Below are 20,593 nucleotides of genomic sequence, written 5' to 3' on the forward strand. Positions count from 1 at the left end.
AGCCTGCAGCATCCAGCGACTCCAGTAACCGGAAACATGTCTGTTCTCGTGTCACCGTGTACAGTTAATGATAATTTATTTAACCCTTGTGCTGCCTTCGGGTCACATGACCCAAAGGTTCATAATGAACCATCGTTGTGTTTACCCAGTTTTACCCAATACAAAAACAAATTAAAAAAAATGTATTTTAACCTTTGCAATGTGGGGGGTCTGCGACAGCCCAACGGTTAAAAGAAAATGCTTCACTTTGTTTTTGTATGGGGTAAATTTGTCGCAATACGACGGTGGGTCACACGGCTGATGGGTCAGAATGACCCGAAGATAACACAAGGGTTAATGATCTGTGAAAACGATTTTCGTTTGTTTTATTTAACGTAACTTTGTATACGAGGGAAGGACTTCGTCAATCCAAAGATTTCTTTTCCCCAGATTTCAAATTAGTGTAGGCCAATCAATATTATTTTGACTTAAAGCCATTTTTGGAACTATAGTCAATACCCAAAAGGATAAACATGGATAAAAGAAATGTCATGCTGCACTGATTGCTACTGCTAATAATAGCCCCTAATTTATCCAGTTTTTAATGTTTTGGATAATAATATTGTTCATTATTTTGCTAATTATTTAGCGCTTGTACAACCAATATTTCCCTTATTTATGTTACAATAAGATCGACGATTATTTTAGCGTCACAAGAAGATGAAAGTATATAATATATTGGTGGTTGGAGTGTCTGACCCTGTGCAAGGATTTATATCTAAAACACAAATGAATTTATATAATTTCACGTAATTTATTTTATTTAATACTCGTGAAATTAGTTGAAAATGCATCCTTGAATATGTCTCTTAAGGCCAATATTCTGTTGTTTTTGTTTTCTGTCCATATGACGTATGCATCTCATTACTTGTACACTGTATAGCATGTCAAGATTTCCAGCTTGTTCTTAGTCTCTCAAATCACACCTTGGGGTGCCTTAGAAGTTGTACATCTTGTGTCAGTGAGATGCTGTATCCTTACATTGTGATTGTGAGGGGGTGAGTTGCTTTGAATAAATAATGTCAGTAATTTCCTCAATTGCTGTGCGTTTGAACTGAAGTTGCTAAGTTGTTCGAAACAAAAAAATGTTTGCCTTCAGACCCTTTGAAGCATGATCAAAAATCTAAGTCAGTCTCACAAATATTTATTGAATGTGTTTTCACAAACAAGATCTGAAAGAGTGAGATGAATGTTCAGTTACAACTCTGAATATGCCTTAAGGTGAATGCTTAAACATTGGATAGCCTACTTTCAGCGTATGCTTGTGTGGCAAATTGTCTAACAACCTGGCAAACCCAACCAGGGATTTCAATTGCTATTCTCAAAGCGTGAAGGTGCACCGCAATGAAAACTACCAGTAGTTCTAGTTTTCAGTACTGACAGCCGAGTCATTCACCTGAGTCATTCTACCATTCTAATAGGATGGTAGAACTCCCCTACTGTCATCTCTCTTTCATTTCCTTTTTCCTTCTCGAAAGTTGCTCTTGTTCTGTCCTCAACAGGTGGTGTTGCAGCCATTACACATGGTCAATTACTTGTTTTTGTTTAGTAATAATATTTTTTAGAGAGCTTCTTAGGTGAGCTCACCTGAACAAGTGTAATTGGTTGGAGCAGGTTTTTTTTACCGTGTTGCAGAGCACACGCTGTTTTGTATTTTGCTATTAGTAGAACAAGAAGCAAGAAGAGTATTAGAAGCAAGAAGTGGTCTGTGTTGCGCACATGTCTAAATCGTTTAAAACCCAGTCTTATCTCTCTGTGTGTTTGAGAAGCAACAGTCTCAACAGATGCCATCCTCTGACGTTCCAGATGCGCTCGACAGTTGCCTTGTCTCACCCCAACTACTTCTTGTTTGGTGATTGGCCAGGGGGATCACGTTCACAAGCTATCATCACAGCTCCTTCCTGATGGAGGAGGCAGATAATTGATAGTGAGGGGGAGGTAATTGTTATTTTGGAAGGGTCCAGAAGAATGAGCGAGTGATCAGAGAAGACCCCGCCTCGGAGGCCTCGGAGTCCAGATGTTTCCTCTCCCACACAGGTGGAGGGGAAGGGGTGTGTGTGTGTGTGTGTGTGCTCCCCCATGGATGGAGGGGAAGTGTGAGTGTGTGAGCGTGTGTGTGCGTGTGTGGGGAGCAGACTGTTCAGATGACTGATGTGGTTGACCGACTTACAAATCGACCACGGCCCAGAATAGCCCTCAGGTGTGCAGTATTCTCTGAAAGGGCTTCAGACACTCTGATAACATGCGCCATATCTCAGCCAGACGGGCCGGAGGGTCAAAAACTGAAGCTTTTCTTTTTACTGATGGAGACAGCGTGTGATGACTGATGGATTTATTGACTGAAATTGTCAACCTTCAAACCTTAAAAAAACAACAACAAAAGGGTAGTCCAGTAAAACCTTACTTTGTTCCTCCTTTATTCAAAAGGAATCCAGTGTTGGTGAATCAACGCACAATTTGAAACGGCTCTATCTCCTGCTGTATGTACTAATTTCTGCTTACATTTCAAATGTACCGCACTTCGGTTGATACTTGTTTTTAAAATGCGCGCATATAAATAAAGATGACCGATGGATTGAGTCCTATGTGTCTCCAGGGATCCAGAGGCACCAGGGTGCCACGGGTGTCTCCAAACAGCCCCAGGGACTCCTCCAGGCGTGTGCCCAGGCTCGGGCCACCATCCTGGGCATGACTGTGGCTCTGCCTGCCCCTCAGAACGGCTCCTTCGGCCCTTCCTTCAACCTCTTCTGCATGTCCTTGGCGTGCTGCTGGCTGCGCTCCCTTCTGGCCAGACGCTGTGGAGAGGACGGAGAGACAAACTAAGTATGAGTGCAGTGCTGCAGCTACACATCCACACAAGCTTCCTGAAACACAGGAAATACTTCAGTGGTTGACTGCAGATGTCGTAGGTTCAAATCCCCACCACCACCACCACCACCACCAAATGTACATCGCTTTGTAATTGCCAGTAAATTATGTTAAATGATGTTAGATTAACAAATGATTGTGCTATTATTATTATTCAGAAACAGCTCTTACCTCCGTCTTGAGACACACCCGCATGGCACGGTCCATGTCGTTACATGTGCCAAAGAACCTCAAGACGTTGTGCTGCAGAAACAAGAGAAAAGACGGTCGCTGAGCACAGTGACGATGGAGGTACGATGCCAGCATGAGTCACTCTAACACTGTAGTTCAAATAATGACAATGATAATAATATGATTGAATGAAATTGTCAAGTATATACTTTAGTATGTGGAGATTGGAGTGCCTCGTCATTTTTTGCCGGGGGTGCCAGCGTGCCTCTGTGTTAGCTGTGCGTCAGCTGCGTGTTTGCACTGCGTCAGGTGTGTGTTAGCTGTGCGTCAGGTGTGTGTTAGCTGTGCGTCAGGTGTGTGTTAGCTGTGCGTCAGGTGTGTGTTTGCTGTGTGTTAGCTGTGTTTCTGCTGTGTGTTAGCTGTGCGTCAGGTGTGTGTTAGCTGTGCGTCAGGTGTGTGTTTGTATGAGAGGCCGTATAGGCCTTAATTCATACTTGATCTCACATACACGCCATGACCTCACATATATACCATCATACTCTCACATATATACCATTATACTCTCACGTATATACCATTATACTCTCACATATACACCATTATACTCTCACATACACGCCATGACCTCACATATATACCATTATTCTCTCACATATACACCATTATACTCTCACATATATACCATTATACTCTCACATATATACCATTATACTCTCACATACATACCATTATACTCTCACATATACACTATTATACACTCACATATATACCATTATACTCTCACATATACACCATTATACTCTCACATATACACCATTATACTCTCACATATACACCATTATACTCTCACATATACACCATTATACTCTCACATATACACCATTATACTCTCACATATACACCATTATACTCTCACACATACACCATTATACTCTTGCACATAAACTGGCATACTCTCTTACACACACAAAAATACCGTCTTATATGCACCATCATACTAAAGTATGACAATATATGTAAGAGACAAATAGTATGTGTGAAACAGAATGTTACTATATGCAAGAGAATAACAGGATGTGTAAGAGAGATAACTTATCTATGTGAGAGAGAATACTTGTCTATGTGAGAGAGAATACTTGTTTATGTGAGAGAGAATACTTGTCTATGTGAGAGAGAATACTTGTCTATGTGAGAGAGAATACTTGTCTATGTGAGAGAGAATACTTGTCTATATGAGAGAGAATACTTGTCTATGTGAGAGAGAATACTTGTCTATGTGAGAGAGAATACTTGTCTATGTGAGAGAGAATACTTGTCTATATGAGAGAGAATACTTGTCTTTGTGAGAGAGTTTGATTGAAACGGAAGGCAGTTTGATTGAAAAGGAAGTAGTACTCAGTTCCTGATTGGCTTACACATGAAGAAGGATTTGGGGTAGATGTAGCTAACGCCCACCTTCCCTATCAAGACGAGACTGAGTGACATGACAAGATGGATTCATCTATAACATTTTGCATACTCCAAATCCTAAGGCGTCATTGTAAGAAATGTTGTATCAAGGACGACAGCCATACGCGGAGGCTGTTTCTAACGCTAACGTTGACAATTAAATGCGCCGGCTCTTCAGACCTGGATCAGGTGCATCAAGGAGCGGCAGCAGCACTCTGTCAGGAGCTCGTCTTAATGCCAGCCAAGTGATGGCGCAATCCCAATATCAAACTCCGCAGTATTTCGGTTAAGACTCCTGACAGAGAGCTGCTGCCGCTCCGTGATGCACCTGATCCAGGTCTGAAGAGCCGGCGCATTTCATCGTTAGCGTTAGAAATAGCCACTGTGGATGGCTGTCGTCTTTGATTCCAACATTTCTGACAACGATTCAAGCAAATCCACTAAAAAACTCAAATGTAGAATTCCATAGTTGTTTAGGAAGCTATACCGACCCCCACTACTTGAGTCAAAAGTCCTAGATCAGTTTTTCAATTGATGAAACAAACTATCATTTAAATTAAAGCCAATGCCTGTGTGAATACCGTCCCGTGGCACTGGGGTTTTAACCGTTGACGTCTTTAATTAGCCGAGTGGTCTTTACACCCTTGGCTATTAACCTAAACTTCAATGCCACAAACTGAACTTGATGTCAATCTGTTCACAACATTTTCCAGTTGGGACTTTTAAGATCCTATTTGAGTGTAGGCCCCTATGCCCGATGAGTGCCCGCACCCATTCACTGCAACGAAAGCTTCATGGATCCGACTCGGAATCTGAGTTTAGAGACGCTTGACCAAAAAAATTGTTTGGCGTGTGGTGCGTTTTGGAATTGTTAATGTGATGTGTTCCCATCGTATTTAAGTTGACAAAGAAGAGGTTTGTTAATGTGACTGTATACATATCTCACTCGTACTGGCTAATCAGCTAACATGTTAAAGTAGCCTAGTATACATCCGAAGTCGCTGTCGTGAAACTAGCCTCATTTTCACAAAAGGCTTCGAGGTCAAATTAAAAACCTTTAAAAACGTCTACATTTAGCAAATATTATTGTGCACAAGTATTTTAGTATAGTTAATATGTAATTTAATTCCATAATTTCCCCAGGAATAACTGTAAAAACGTAATTCAGGAACGGGTCTGTCCTCCCTACAATAACGCCGCAGCATTTGGAGTATAAAATGTTAATAAAATGTTAATAAAATGTTATTAATGAGTCCAATGGCTTCATTAAGCCGCCCACTCTCTGCCATCTTATCATGTCACTCAGTCTCGTCTTGATAGGGAAGGTGGGCGTTAGCTACATCTACCCCAAATCCTTCTTCATGTGTAAGCCAATCAGGAACTGAGAATTCAGTACTACTTCCTTTTCAATCAAACTGCCTTCCGTTTCAATCAAACTCTCTCACATAGACAAGTATTCTCTCTCATATAGACAAGTATTCTCTCTCACATAGACAAGTATTCTCTCTCACATAGACAAGTATTCTCTCTCACATAGACAAGTATTCTCTCTCACATACACAAGTATTCTCTCTCACATAGACAAGTATTCTCTCTCACATAGATAAGTATTCTCTCTTACACATCCTGTTATTCTCTTACATATAATAACTTTCTGTTTCACACATACTATTTGTCTCTTACATATATTGTCATACTTTATTATGATGGTGCATATAAGACGGTATTTTTGTGTGTGTAAGAGAGTATGCCAGTTTATGTGCAAGAGTATAATGGTGTATATGTGAGAGTATAATGGTGTATATGTGAGAGTATAATGGTGTATATGTGAGAGTATAATGGTGTATATGTGAGAGTATAATGGTGTATATGTGAGTGTATAATAGTGTATATGTGAGAGTATAATGGTATATATGTGAGAGTATAATGGTATATATGTGAGAGTATAATGGTATATATGTGAGAGTATAATGGTGTATATGTGAGAGAATAATGGTATATATGTGAAAGTATAATGGTATATATGTGAGGTCATGGTGTGTATGTGAGAGTATAATGGTGTATATGTGAGAGTATAATGGTATATACGTGAGAGTATAATGGTATATATGTGAGAGTATAATGGTATATATGTGAGGTCATGGCATGTATGTGAGACCAAGTATGAATTATGGCCTATACGGCCTCTCATATGTTTGCAGTGTGATAGCTGTGTAGGGAGAGAGAAAGCTCACCTCCTTGTGGCACTGTTTCAACAGCGTTATCAGCTCATTACACTCATCTGTGTGCAGGTGAGGCGACAGGTCTGAGTGCATTCTGAGCTAAGGGCTTAAACTCCAACAATACTGGGAAGAAAAATAAACAACACTAATGCTATTTGTAAACATTAGTATGTAGTTATGTAAAGTTACAATACGTTATACATTTATGTATTTATACCGGTATATGCCTATATACAGGAAGCCATGGTTTTACGACGTTCCAGGCGTAATACAACTATTCTAAAGGATACTACATCCTCCAAACCCCTCTCCATCCTGTGCCATGGCGATGAGGATGTTCTGTCTGCTAAACACTTACCTGGAACGACAAGGGAGAGTATTTTTTAAGGAACCAATTACGTAAATGCTGTAAATATTACTTAGCAAAGACGTGCGGAGTAGAACTGCAACAATGTTAGGGCTGACGGGCACTAGCTATAGAACAACAGGGATTTCTCATATCCATGTTACTCGTTCCTAATCATCAAGAAACTCACATGCAAGTTAATTATCAAGTAAAGGTAGACTTGCCTACGCTGCGTCAGTGATTCAAGGTAACAACGAAAACTTGCTATATGTAGTCCTACACCTGTGGGTATGTAGACAATTACGAATAGTTTGAATCACTCACCAGTTCGATGACTGTATCATTTGAGATAATTCCGGGGAATATTGTAGAATTGCTGTTTCACCAAACACAGACGTTCCACTGAAGGACAAATAGCCTATGTCACTCGTGTTTACCACTGAACGAGTTAAACGAAACGTTCATAACCTATTAAATACATTGATTGCAACAATCACGACATATCTTTAATTTACCAAAGTTATTTCTTGACAGCAATATGCAATGTAAATATATAGCACAAACACCAAAACGCTAGCCTACCACTTTCATAACATCGAAGGAACCAGCTATTGAGGATCGTCATATGATTGACAACTCACAGTAACAAATAAACATCCGCAGAAGTTCGGTTATTATCCAATGAAATTGATTCTTTATCACAAAAGGCGGGTCCTACAACAGCTTGGTGATGAGGCTACACTGCATTAAGACAGAAATCTTCTAACAGTCCCTCATTAAAGTACAAAGCACGAGGTTGTGTATCAAGTTTTCTGATATGAATAGACGATGTAAAACATTTTAAATCATATTTAAAGGCTCCCTCCCTAGTATAATTTAACGGAAGTTTGAACTCCACTCCAGCAGACGGCGACAAAATTCAAACGTAAGACGAAAGGAAATTACGTCACAAACTATTTCTATTGGTCGATTAAGTCTGGGGCGGCTTGTTTGGATTTTGAGCTGAAAACTATTTCTGATCGTTTGTACTGTAACTAAGGACCGTTTGTGTTGAAGTCTCCTTGGTAGTATTTTAGAAGTGAAATCATGGATGAGTCGACGATTCGGATATTACAAAAGCTGATACGACAGATTCCGGCGCAGTCTTTACAGACAATGCTGACCAAATGGGCTCATTTTTCGAGGCAGCAAATCATGTCACTGAACTTCAAGCTAACGAAAGCTGTACTGACGGAGGACATACTCGTGCTTTGCGAGGTAGATAGCATACGTCTGCACAATGTTTCTAAACAGATACTTGCACTGTAGTACTTTATATAATTAGCTAGCTATACTTGATAGGCTAGCTTAGGCTAGCTACCTTGTCACGCAGGTCGGTAGCACCAGAGTCGTAGAGTACTAGATGGTAGAAAATGAGCTTAGATGCTACAGCTATTTCTACTGCCATTCGACTGTGAAAAGATTTTACAAATAATTAAACAAAAAATAATGTTCTGCCCGCTTCACTCCTTTTTAGGAAAATGGCCTGACAGTTAAACACATCACAGAACTCGAAATGCTGTGTAAGTTAAATTTAAGTGTTTATTGCTAATCAAGTTTCTTGACTAGATTCTCTGACGTGATCACCTGTCCCGGTGCGTCAACGACGCCTCCCCTTTCTTTTACAGACGTCATTGATAACCCTAACCATGGGATGTGGTATGCGTACCAGTTCCTGGATGCTGTAGGTATGGTCACCTGTGTTTTTCCTCTAACAAGCTAACCATTTAGAAAATTTTCTTTTGAAAGCAGCTTCTCACCGCAGTCCTTATCTCTACCCAGACGAGAGCCAGTCCACTGAGCTGACCCAGTTCAAGAACAAGTTCAAAACCCACCTCAAGCAGCTCATCAGTCATGTAGGAAATATATATATATGCTATTTTAATCTTTCAAATCATTGTCAAATTCCATGTGTAATCCATTCACAAATTGTCACTACCTCATCTGTCCTGGGCCAGTTTCAGACCAGATTATGGATTCACGCATTCTGACAGATACACGACTCATAGCATGTTTCATGTTGGGCCCAACGTAGTTCACAACCCCCCCTGTTAATCATCCCTCTCCCAGGTGTCAATCAAGATCAAGAAGCATACGGACGAGGCCGTCTGGATACGTGTTGCCTGGGGCGACAGCTTCACTCGTCCGAACCACATGAAGCCTACATACGTTGTCCACCATCTTCAGACACCGTATGTGTTCGTGAGCAACTTGACGGCCAAGCACAGACCTCTGCTCAACCAGGTGAGAGGAGGGAACGTATCAAAGTGTAACTAAACTCCAAAAACGTTTTTTTCTTCTTTAACCCCTATGATTAGTAATCAGGTAAGGCTATATGGTGAAATTCAGATCCACAAAATTTGTACCTAAAAAATGAGCCCCAAAAATTCAGATTGTAACATTCTGGATATCAAGGATAGGTAAGGCAATGGAGCCTGAATGCAATCAAACCATCTCGAGGAGAAGTAAGATGGTTCGATTGCATTCAGGCTCAAATTTGAATTTGAGCAAACTGAATTTTTTAACCTTAAATTTTTGGATCAGATTTTTTTTTTTTACACTGAAATACATTTAAATTTTAAAGAGGTGAATTCAAAACCAACAAATTCAGTGGTGTTTAAATGTCAATATTAAGTATTCAATGCCTTTTACAATTCAAAAAATTGTCACAGATTTGCTTCCATATGCTATTAACATATGGGTCTGTTGAAGTGAGAGAGAACGCGAGCAGGGGAAAAAGGGTCTGAGCGAATCAATGCGCTGAGTGCAGATCTACAATGAAATTGTTTTTTTTGCCATGTTAAACAGTGAAAAAAACACACACATCATGTAAATGCTCATTGCCTTGAACAAAACACCACAGTACAAAACAGGAGGTGTGACTAAAGCAAAGATTTGTGGGAGTGTTCTAAATGCCCTCCCTGGGTCCTGTGGGGGTGTTCTAAATGCCCTCCCTGTTCCCTGGGTCCTGCAGGCTCTGGTTCTGGCTTGTGGGTACTGCTCCGTGAAGGACGCTCAACTCAGCGGACGCAAACTGGCGTCCATCAGAGACTTACTGATGAGACAGTACCAGCAGGTAGGACTAGCTGACCTCTCCTCTGTGACCTCTCTGTGACCTCTCTGTGACCTCTCTGTGACCTCTCTGTGTCACCATCCCTGAAAGGTTGCACTGTTGTATTGCAAGGCCCTTTATTTATTCAGCACTTTTCATACACAAGGCAGACACCATCTGCTTCACGTAAAAACACCTTATACAATTAAACATGATTTAAAAAATAATGCATGAAATTACGTTTAAGTTAAAGAGTAAAATAGTTTAGGCATTTTTATTAAATAGAAATTTGAATTGCATGGATATTTTTTACAAATGTTCTCTTTTTTGTACATTAACAGGTGTTTTCTACAAAGTACCAACAACACCCACTTCAGGAAAATATCGCACCCCCAAAAAGTAATGTAATTGGACACGGCGTTGCCTGTACTAGATCGTGTTGATGGATCGAGTTATGTGTTGTTGATGCTTCACTTTGAGACCATAAAAAAATCTATATATATATATATATATTATATTTATCTTCTTTTATCTGTTTACAGATCCCAACATAGAGAGAGAGCAAGCAGAAAATGCCGGAAACAGGATTCAAATGGCTTGTGAGGCATTTGGCAGCGGTAAAGTCCCAGAACTGCAAACCGCCATCTACAAGGTAACCATGTCATCTGCTGGTGTACATTTAGTGCATAACCCCCTAACTACAACTTGCAGACTTGCTCTCACGGATAGATACAAGGGTGTTCTAGATTAACTTGAGTGTTTGTATGGGCGTTTGTGTAAGATGTTAAAGCGTACATTTCGACCGCAGATCCAGAGGTCCTAGGTTCAAATCCCCCCTGTGCGTTACGTCGCGTTGGATAAAATGCGTGTGCTCTCCTCTCAGCTAGAGACCAGGTTCAAAGACAACTCCAACAACCTCATGACGGGGAGGGAGGAGCCTTTCAGATGTGTGGTCAAGTTCGCCAGTGCCAGCCTCCTGGACTCCCTCAAGCACTGCGTGTCCTCAGGTACATTTAGTCATTTAGCAGACGCTCTTATCCAGAGCGACTTACAGTCAGTACAGGGACATTCCCCCGAGGCAAGCAGGGTGAAGTGCCTTTCCCAAGGACACAACGTCATTTTGCACGGCCGGGAATCGAACTGGCAACCTTAAGATTACTAGCCCGATTCCCTAACCGCTCAGCCACCTGACTCCCCAGACCTCAGGTCTGCCTCTACGTGTCCTGATGCGTGGGCTCCGACAGACCGGCTGTATGAACAAACAGCCTCGGTCTCAGGAGCCCAGAAATCCAGTTTAATTATTCACTTCCTTCCGTGGCCACAAGAGGACAGGAGACTGTCCTGGAAGTAATATTCATGGAGTCTGTGGCTGCAGGCGGGCATGATTCTGGTTTTGTGTTTAACCCTTGTGTTATCTTCGGGTCATTCTGACCCATCAGCCGTGTGACCCACCGTCGTATTGCGACAAATTTACCCCATACAAAAACAAAGTGAAGCATTTTCTTTTAACCGGCTGTCGCAGACCCCCCACATTGCAAAGGTTAAAAGAAAATTATTTTTATTTGTTTTTGTATTGGGTAAAACTGGGTAAACACAACGATGGTTCGTTATGAACCTTTGGGTCATGTGACCCGAAGGCAGCACAAGGGTTAATGCAGGAGAATGGATGTTTGTGTGGGTCACATTCTTTTTTTCCCGTGGTGACTAACGCATGTCGGGCAACCGACGGGATGTGCTTTTTACCACGTGTTGAGAGGTCTGCTTTGTCTTCAACAGGAATGGTCTCCACACCTGTCACACCCCTGCTCTCCTCCATCACCCAGAAAGGAAGGAACTACTTTGTCATCACAGACAAGGGCTTGGGTTCTTCACAGACGCAGCCTTCACAGAACTGAAATTGAAAATGCATTTTTCACCTTTTATTTTATTGCTTAAGTATTTCAGGAATGTGTTTACTTTTTTTTTTACAGTATGTTTAATTTAAGTATTTCATTTTGCAGTGGGTAGCATTTCACAAGGCTTCTCAAGGCTTCTGTTAGTTTATTTTTTAGCCTTATGTCATTACCGTCATACATATACAGTACATATTGATTTTCCTTTAATATAATAGGAAAATATTATACTCGTCTGTTTTTACTCCTGTATGTAAATAAACGTATTACAAGAACTAATCTGAATACAAGTTAATCTTATGAGTTTAATTATCATTGATTGCTCCACGAGTAACCCTGTATTTGAGTGACTTGTACTATAATGAGTCTCTCGAGATGTTTCAGTGTGAACCAAGCTAAATCTCAAATTGATTAATTCAGCGCAGATTCAGAAGCAAGAATACTCGATTAAAGGCAACCTCCAACGCCCATGCCCCGCCCACCTAAGCGGATCCTACTGTACCGTACACACTGCCGTCTCAGGAACCGCGGCGAGTCGGTCGTCAACAGAAACATGGCTGCCTCTGCAACGGGGGAAGCTCACAACAACGGCAACGTTTCCTCCCTGAGACCAAAATGCAGCGAAGAAGCTCTTTCACAGCAAAGAGAAATTATCCAACCGTCCGTCGTGGAGCTAACCAAAGAAGTGCGGACTAACATCCTCTGTACTGTGGAGGGATGTGGGAAGATTCTCCCTAACACGCCAGCGCTGAACATGCATCTAGTGAAGTCTCACGGAGTAAAGGTACTGTAGCTGCAACGTTAGCCAGACAAGTCTTGATAAGAGGCCAGTTTGCGGGTTATAGTTTATCTTAACTTGCCGGTGAATTGAATGGTGCTATCGTTTTTAGCATGCGTATTGTGTCTCTTCTAATGAATGAGAAAATCGCAAGTCATCAGCTAGCAGTGTCCCACACACCATTCAGCCTGACACTTTGTATCTATCTAGATAGCTTCATCGTATCTTTCATAAGTATCGTTGGTAACCTGTATCTCATTTAGCCTACAATGTCTACGGCTATCATGACACCAACAGCAGTCCAACGATTCTCGCTCCTTCCTTTGAGTTAGCTAGCCCTGCTAGCTACTTGGCTTGTACAGTACTATGGTTTTAATAAAATCAGCGTGAAATGCACACATAGCCCGTGTATTGATAGATCAGGCAAATACAATACATTACATGTTGACTGTTTGCATTCAGATACGGACATCATTAATTTCAGTTGCCTGTTCTCATTGGGCCATTCGCTTGAATGATGAGTGAGTTAGCCGGTTATTAATTCCGTGAGAGGTCACGATAGACAGCTTGGTATCTGGATGTTGTCACCAGGTAAATCAGGACAGAGTGGTCAGACACTTCACCAGAATTCATTTCCCAGTGTGCCTCTCGAGTTTCAGAAACATAATGGGAGTAGATTCCTGTTTTTATCCCCAGTCCCCAAAATGAATGGGGCTCTGTCTTGGGACAGTCATTTGTCCCAACTCTGACTACACTCATTGTTATAAAGGTTAATATTTGCATTTCAATCAGGACTAGGAACCAGAAGTATGTCATGCAGCTAATGAACACCTCTGAATAAATGCTTTCCTGTTAACTTAGGCTTATTCATGTTACGATGAACAGTATTACTGAAAGGAGATCTGATAGGTTTGTGCATGTGACAGTGACCTGTGAAAAACAGTATCAAACATGGGGTCAAATAGCGTCAAGTAATTGTGAGATTTTAGAAATCCCTGTCTGTGTTCAATGTGAATGGACTGATGGTGGGGGTGATGTAAGGCTACCCTAACCAGCCCCAATAAAAACAACAAACTGCTATTCCTCTAGTTCTTACTGGCCGGCCATGTCTCTGAATTATTCACGCAGCCAGAATGAGTTATGATTTAGGATATCACACAGACAGTTATTTATGCAGCTCTGAAACTGTTTCTCTAGTCAGCTGAACTGCCGTCCAGGCGTACGCTGATATGTATTGTGTGCCTCCGCAGATAAGATCACAGCTTCAGCCCCTCAAGCTGTTCAGAGCAGCCACGCTCGCTGATAAGGAGCCTGTCGCTCAGTCCAGAAGCAGATTGCGAGTGATAATCTGTTCTGTGTGTTGCCCTTCCCTGCCCTGCCTGCCCTGCCTGCCCTGCCTGCCCTGCCCTGCCTGCCCTGCCCTGCCCTGCGGGTCTCATATACGCTGCCTCTTTTTAATCAGGCAGAAACCAAGCTTGTCTGTCTGCCTGCACCAGTGCCCCCTGGGTGCCCCCTGGGTGCCCCCTGGGTGCCCCCTGGGTGTGTCAGCGGGGGTAGAAATGATTGTGGCGTGTCGTGGAGGGAGCAGCTCAGAGAGGGCGAGCCAGGCTCTATGGCTCCCTGGCCTGCAACACACACGGGCTGGATCTCAACCCTGCTCCTGTCAACACACACGGGCTGGATCTCAACCCTGCTCCTGTCAACAGCTTCTCCTTTAATCACACACTGGCCGGGATTTTACCCGTAGCCGAGGGCGATCGCCTGGTTGAGCAGCGTGTTTGTGTGTCCTGCCGTGTCGACGGGCCTGCGCACGGCGACGAGACCCCGTAGCGAGCGTGTTTGTCAGCCCCCTCCTCCAACGATGCACCGAGGCGGCCGGGTGACCTTGGCCTGGATGCTGGGAACATGCGATAGGCCTGATGCTCAGGTCCCTCCGGGCTCTCTGAGGCATCCCTAGCTCTGTGTCGGAGCTGGACTCTTACATAATACGAATAAGCAGGCAGCTTGTCGTTGATTGAATGCGGTGGCCATCGCAGTGGAACTGCAGGGAGGGGAATGTTGAACACACTGGGAAAGCGAGCACAGTGTGCTGTTTGGCTAATTACATTTCATCTCTCTTTGCCTTTTAGAGCGAGCTGTCCCACACGAACATGGTGGTTACGTAACATGTTCTCAATATAACACCTTTTCTTTGTAGTCTGTGTGTGTGCGTGTGCGTGTGTGTGTGTGTGTGCGTTTACTGGAGATCGGAGATTGGCTCAGGTTGTTAGTCTTTGGTTTTGTCTCTATCTGCTGGTTCATCAGCATCTCAGTGGGAAACCCTCCTGAACATACATGGATGTTTACGTGAAAAGTGTTGCCAGATGGATTTGGCGAAGGCAACTCGATACACTGAACTGAATTATTTTATGTTTTTTTCTCCCCTCTTCTTCTCCTCTCCCCTCTTCTTCTCCTCTCCCCTCTTCTCCTTCTCTCCTCTCCCCTCCTCTCTAATCTCCTCACCTCTCCCCTCTAATCTCCTCACCTCTCCCCTCTTCTCCTCCTCTCCTCTCCCCTCCTCTCTAATCTCCTCACCTCTTTCCTCCCCTCTCATCTCCTCTCCTTCCCTCCTCCCTCCTCTCCAGGATGGTCTCATCAACCCGACAGTGAGGAAGGACATGAAGGGGAGTCAGAAACTGTACTGCTGCCCCATCGAGGGCTGTCCTCGCGGACGCAATCGCCCCTTCTCCCAGTTCTCACTGGTCAAACAGGTACTCTACACACAAAACCAAATCAAAAACCAAATGTATTAGTTTAGCCTTTTTAACAAGCAACTTCACGGAGGACTTTAGATGGCCTTCTAAGACCGCCTAAAATCTTAGGGCTTGTGAGGTTTGGCTAAAACACAATTTCACAGTTCAAATGTCTTGTATAGTACATTTCACAATGTACGGCCTTGGTGTTGGAAAGACCTGAGTCACACTTCAGAGGACTGGCCAAGGAGGGGTAAGATGAGAACTGGCACTCGTGTCACCCCCTGGGGTCTCTCCATCAGGCAGTCCCAGACGGTCCTCCTTTTAGACCTCTCCACGGTCTCCTCTCCGGAATAAACAATGTCCGACTTGCATCTGCCTCCGTGTCTATTTTAGCTCAAGCTTCCACCTCTTCCCTCACCCTCTTTCAATGTTCCGTTTCCATCAGCGCTTTGCCAAGTCGTCTGTTCTGTTCCATCTCTCAGCACTTTATGAAGATGCACGCTGAGAAGAAGCACAAGTGCTCCAAGTGCAGCAACGGCTACAGCACAGAGTGGGACCTGAGGCGCCACGCGGAGGACTGCGGAAAGACCTACTGCTGCACCTGCGGCTGCCCGTACGCCAGCAGGGCGGCGCTGTTGTCTCACATCTACAGGACTGGCCACGAGGTTCCCACTGAGCACAGGTACATTGGATTTGCTCAGCTTTTTATACAAAACGATATAGAAGTAGTAAAAAATATATATATTCATATACAGTATTTTGTTGATTAGGGTCTTTATTCTACCCCCCAAAAAAGTCTAAAACCTTTTCTTTGAAAGTTTCTTTGAAAAATATATTGTAGAAAATAAAAATAATTTAAAAAAAAAAGTTTTTAAACGTTGATAAATGTTTTACAAAATACTAAAAAAAAGTAGTATCTTTTGTATCATTTTGTTCACACACAACACTACACAACAAAGTGTCATGTTTTTTCAAAACTTTCAAAACTTTTCATAAAGGTTTTCCGGCAAATGTGCTGTGTCTCTATAGTGTATTTTTGTATTAATGTGTTAATATGATGTGAGGTCCAAGAGTAGTAGTAATCAATACTTCTTACTCTTTACTTTAACTTGAGTGAAAAAGTGTAGTCAACAACTCTTGTTAAACATGAGTCTTTTTAAACATGAGTATCTGTACTTGTACTTGAGTGAAGGATGTGTGTACTTTTCCCATATCTGGTCCTGGTCTTGAATATAGATCCTAACACCCCACCCTCCACCTCCATCCCCCCACCCCCACCCTCCCTGTGCCAGGTACCCACCTGTGAAAAAGCGTAAGATGGAGAAGCTGATTGGTGGAGCCGCGAAGGTGAAAGCCAGCGATTGGCCGTGCCAGCAGACGAGCTCCGACCGCCATCTCTCCTTCGCCTCCGACGTCCTGGATCCCGTGAAACACCCATCCAACCCCCCCAGAACCTTCCAGAAGGTTCTCCTGCCCAAGCCCAAGGTGGCCGTGGTGAACGTGCCAGTCATCCAGCTGGCTCACCTCCCCGTCCTCCTGCCCTCTGACAGCGGGGCGCTGCGCTCCGTCGTCCTGGCGGTGGACAGCCACGGTTCCCTCAGCACGCTCCATCTGCTGCCCCAATCCATGGCAGCCGTGGTGCCCCACCTGGACGCCAGGACGCTGGGCTTCCGGGGCAGCATGCAGGCCTCCCGCTCCAGCGTGGGTCCCATCAGCACAGGGGTGCAGGTCAGTCTGGAGCCGGTGGGTCTGGCGGACAATCCAGCCAGATGTCTAGGGGGGCAGCGGGGGAGGAGCACCTCCACAAACATCCAGACGGACATGTCCTTCCAGGCCAGGGAGGCTGTGGGGGCCGGGGGGCTGGGGGCCGGAGGGGAGTCCTCGGTGTCCTCCTGCTCCCAGACAGACATCAGCGTCAGCGCCCAGGTTCTCCTGCCGGTCAGCGTGGAGACCCAGACCTTCTCCTCCAGGACCAAAGCCACCTCCACCATCGCAGCCCAGACGGAGAGCCACGTCCTGGGCCAGCTGGCCTCGTCCTCGTCCCCCTCCACCACCAGGCAGACCCAGACCAGGGAGCGGGCTGAGGAGAGGGCTCAGTTAGACCAGGCCATCGCCTGCTCCCACCTGTTCGAAGGCGACTCCCTCAGCGTCTCCACCCAGACGGCGCTGTCCGACGCGTTCTCGGGCCACCACGGCCTCTACGGCGAGCAGGAAGAGGAGAAGTCGGCGGGGGGGATGTGTTTCGGCGTGCAGACGGACGAGCTCCAGGCGAGCGGCGTTGCCGATAACCAGACCCAGACCATGGCGCTGATCAACGACCTGGCCAACATCCTGTCTGACAGCATGGCCGCCCACCAGGGTCTGACGGACGGCTCCTCCGGCTCCTCCGCCCCCCACGCCGCCATCGACTTCGATTTTGAGGAGTTCCTGAATGCCGTGCACATCCAGACTCAGACGGAGGAGAGCGAGCTGGCTGCGCCCCTGGAGTCCCTGGACACCCACACGCAGACCGACTTCCTGCTGTTGGAGGGGCTGGCGGGGGAGGGCGAGGCCCGCAGCGACCTGGAGCTGGAGATGTTTGACACGCAGACGCAGACCGACCTCAACTTCCTGCTGAGCGCCGGACACGTGCCCCTGGGGAACATCCTGCGCCAGTCCAGCTTCTCCATGAGCACCGAGTCATCTGACAACGAGACCCAGACCGACCTGCCGCCCTCGCCACCTCGCCCCCCGCACCCAGCCCTCTCCGGAGGAGACCCCGCCAGGCCGCTGAGCACCACGGAGACCCAGACGGCGAGCGGGCCATCGGATAGCCTCGGACACCTGTTCCTAACCAGCAACGAGACCCAGACCGTCATGGACGACTTCCTGTCAGCTGACCTGGCCTGGAACGTTGAGTCTCACTTGAGCTCTGTGGAGACCCAGACCTGCCAAGAGCTGTTTGGGCTTTTCCAGAACCCAGACAAACCCAACAGCTGAACCCCCCTCCTCCCTACACAGGGGCTACCTCACCCCCCCTCACCCCCCTCAAACATGACAGGCTGCTGGTGTCTGGTGTCTCCTCCCCCCCTCTCCTCACCCCGCCCCAGAGTGGCCAGGACAGCTTATCTCCATCCCCTGGACAGTCCACTGCCTATACAGGACTGTCAGACAGACACACTTAAGTAGGGAGACTACTAGGAACATTCCACTGTGGGGGTCGGAACATGTCCAGGAAACACACACCCCTCACACACATACACACACACACAATATTAATAGCACTTTATTATTCGACAGGCATGATTACCCCCCCCCACACACACACACACACACACATACACACTCTGCCAGTACACATGTTTATTTGCACATACGATGACATACTACTACATGCGCATTTTCTCTTGAAATGTTGGTGTATTTCAACGTTTCATAGCTCGAGCATTAGCGCTAGCTGTCTCGTTCGCTGTAATGGGAAGGTAAAGGTGAACCCTGATCATCCTACTCAGTGGCTATAGCCACCAAGAATCGCTAGAAGGCTAGTTACAATGTCCGCTGGTTGTCACGCACCCCTTGTTGAGATGGGACTGGTATTAGTATTCTTGTCAAATCTGTCTTTCATCCCCGCAAGGTCACTATCCTGAACATCCCCGGGTCAATCAGTTAGCTAGCACTAGCAGACAACGCTGTCATCGTCGATGATTTATTCATTAGCTGGCCGTAAGTGTATAGGCTACGTTAGCGGTTCACCGTGTAGGTAATACGATGCTGTCTAAAAACTAGTACACGGCCTAGATCTAAGTCTAGCTACGCTATTGTCACTGTGACTCTGTTGTAATCTTGTGTGTTCAGTAACATCGTCCAGGCCTCTTTGGGTCCGACTGAACTTTGAACATTTTTATTCAGTTGACGGAATAAACCCCTTCCGTTTCATCCCAGTGGGATGGAGGAGTGGGGGGAAGTTTGCAAATGTTGTCTTGAACTTGCTACTGGAAAACCCCCTGTGTTGTCGTTCCTAAGTAGGCCTACTCTTAGTTACCTCAGTTTGACCACCCTGATTCACAATTTTTCATCACTGCGACATGGTCATTGAATGTGAACTCTAGAAAGAGATCCCACGTTATAAAATAATTCTATTTTTGTTTATGTAGGTGCCTTACAGCTATCATTTTGGTTTATGTATTTTGTTGGTCAGTAGCCTACCCTGGTCAGTACCCTTAAACTGCTTTAAGAGGAAGAAAGCCGATCACGATCGAAAAATATATATTGTTTTGGATGTAGCCTAAACAATGGAATAATCAGCATAGTTTTGGTCATGTTTAATTGGCATGTTTGAATCTTGGATTTTTTTTTTTTCGACAGGTTTTCTGTTGCATGATCTGTTAGAATGCCTTCGATGATTTGTATTTATAACTTTATAGCGTCAAGGTTCTTGAGTGCTCTGCAGTATTTACACAGTCCATAGATTATTTTATAGTGCAGGACGGTACTGTTGGAACTTTTTACATAGAAACTGCAGAATGTACATGACACTGTGCCCAATGTTACCGTGGCTGTGTTTTGCACTGTGTCCAAAACCATTATATGGGACTGTTTCCTTCTTACAATGTATAGTCTATACTTCTCTGCCTCCACATTTCATGACTGTATATATATGTATTATTATATGGAAAACACTACTTCTAATTTATTGTTCTTCTATTGGGTCAAAGTTGCGCTGATAAAAGGAAAAAAAAGATGCCTTCTTTAGAAATGTGTAAACTAGCCTACGGTGTAAACTCGTTAAAGTGCTTGGTTGTCTTTATTTCTCGGTGGGGAGCGCGCGATGCAGCCTGTGCCAAGATGGCGTCTTCAGTTTTGTCTGTCTGCTGCCTTTGTTTTGAATGTTGTGTTTCTGTTGCTTAACTGTATAGAAGATCAAAGCTATGCTGCAGACGCTCTCAATAAATGATTGAAATTAGTGTTTTGCACCATAAGTGGAAAAAAATGTATGTATAATTCGCTGGTCTGTAAATAGAAG

General features: G+C 44.5%; 3 protein-coding genes across 8 annotated transcripts; 2 read left to right on the forward strand and 1 right to left on the reverse strand.

The window, feature by feature from the left end:
• Positions 1–2,427: 2,427 nt before the first annotated feature.
• cmc2 (C-x(9)-C motif containing 2) lies at positions 2,428–7,699 on the reverse strand. Of its 6 annotated transcripts, none has more exons than XM_062470720.1 (6): positions 7,611–7,699; positions 7,420–7,497; positions 7,040–7,107; positions 6,762–6,832; positions 3,079–3,150; positions 2,428–2,834 (listed from the first exon to the last, which is right to left on the reverse strand). In XM_062470720.1, the coding sequence occupies exons 3-6, from the start codon at positions 7,071–7,073 to the stop codon at positions 2,751–2,753; spliced, it is 261 nt and encodes an 86-aa protein (XP_062326704.1). In that variant the 5' UTR covers positions 7,074–7,107; positions 7,420–7,497; positions 7,611–7,699; the 3' UTR covers positions 2,428–2,750. The 6 variants fall into 6 exon arrangements, with proteins under 6 accessions (XP_062326704.1, XP_062326705.1, XP_062326708.1 ...); XM_062470721.1 differs by having other exon boundaries at positions 7,678–7,698; XM_062470724.1 differs by lacking the exon at positions 7,040–7,107 and having other exon boundaries at positions 6,762–6,872; positions 7,678–7,697.
• Positions 7,700–7,830: 131 nt separating this feature from the next.
• On the forward strand, positions 7,831–12,353 carry cenpn (centromere protein N). Its single transcript, XM_062470718.1, has 10 exons — positions 7,831–8,352; positions 8,612–8,657; positions 8,763–8,822; positions 8,917–8,990; positions 9,205–9,378; positions 10,109–10,210; positions 10,528–10,585; positions 10,729–10,838; positions 11,070–11,193; positions 11,963–12,353. The coding sequence occupies exons 1-10, from the start codon at positions 8,182–8,184 to the stop codon at positions 12,079–12,081; spliced, it is 1,038 nt and encodes a 345-aa protein (XP_062326702.1). The 5' UTR covers positions 7,831–8,181; the 3' UTR covers positions 12,082–12,353.
• Positions 12,354–12,467: 114 nt separating this feature from the next.
• Positions 12,468–20,533, forward strand: atmin (ATM interactor). The gene is made up of 4 exons (XM_062470717.1): positions 12,468–12,862; positions 15,481–15,606; positions 16,074–16,273; positions 16,884–20,533. The coding sequence occupies exons 1-4, from the start codon at positions 12,548–12,550 to the stop codon at positions 18,568–18,570; spliced, it is 2,328 nt and encodes a 775-aa protein (XP_062326701.1). The 5' UTR covers positions 12,468–12,547; the 3' UTR covers positions 18,571–20,533.
• Positions 20,534–20,593: the final 60 nt, after the last annotated feature.

This window comes from Osmerus eperlanus, chromosome 10 (assembly GCF_963692335.1).
Source record: "Osmerus eperlanus chromosome 10, fOsmEpe2.1, whole genome shotgun sequence".
NCBI lineage: Eukaryota > Metazoa > Chordata > Actinopteri > Osmeriformes > Osmeridae > Osmerus > Osmerus eperlanus.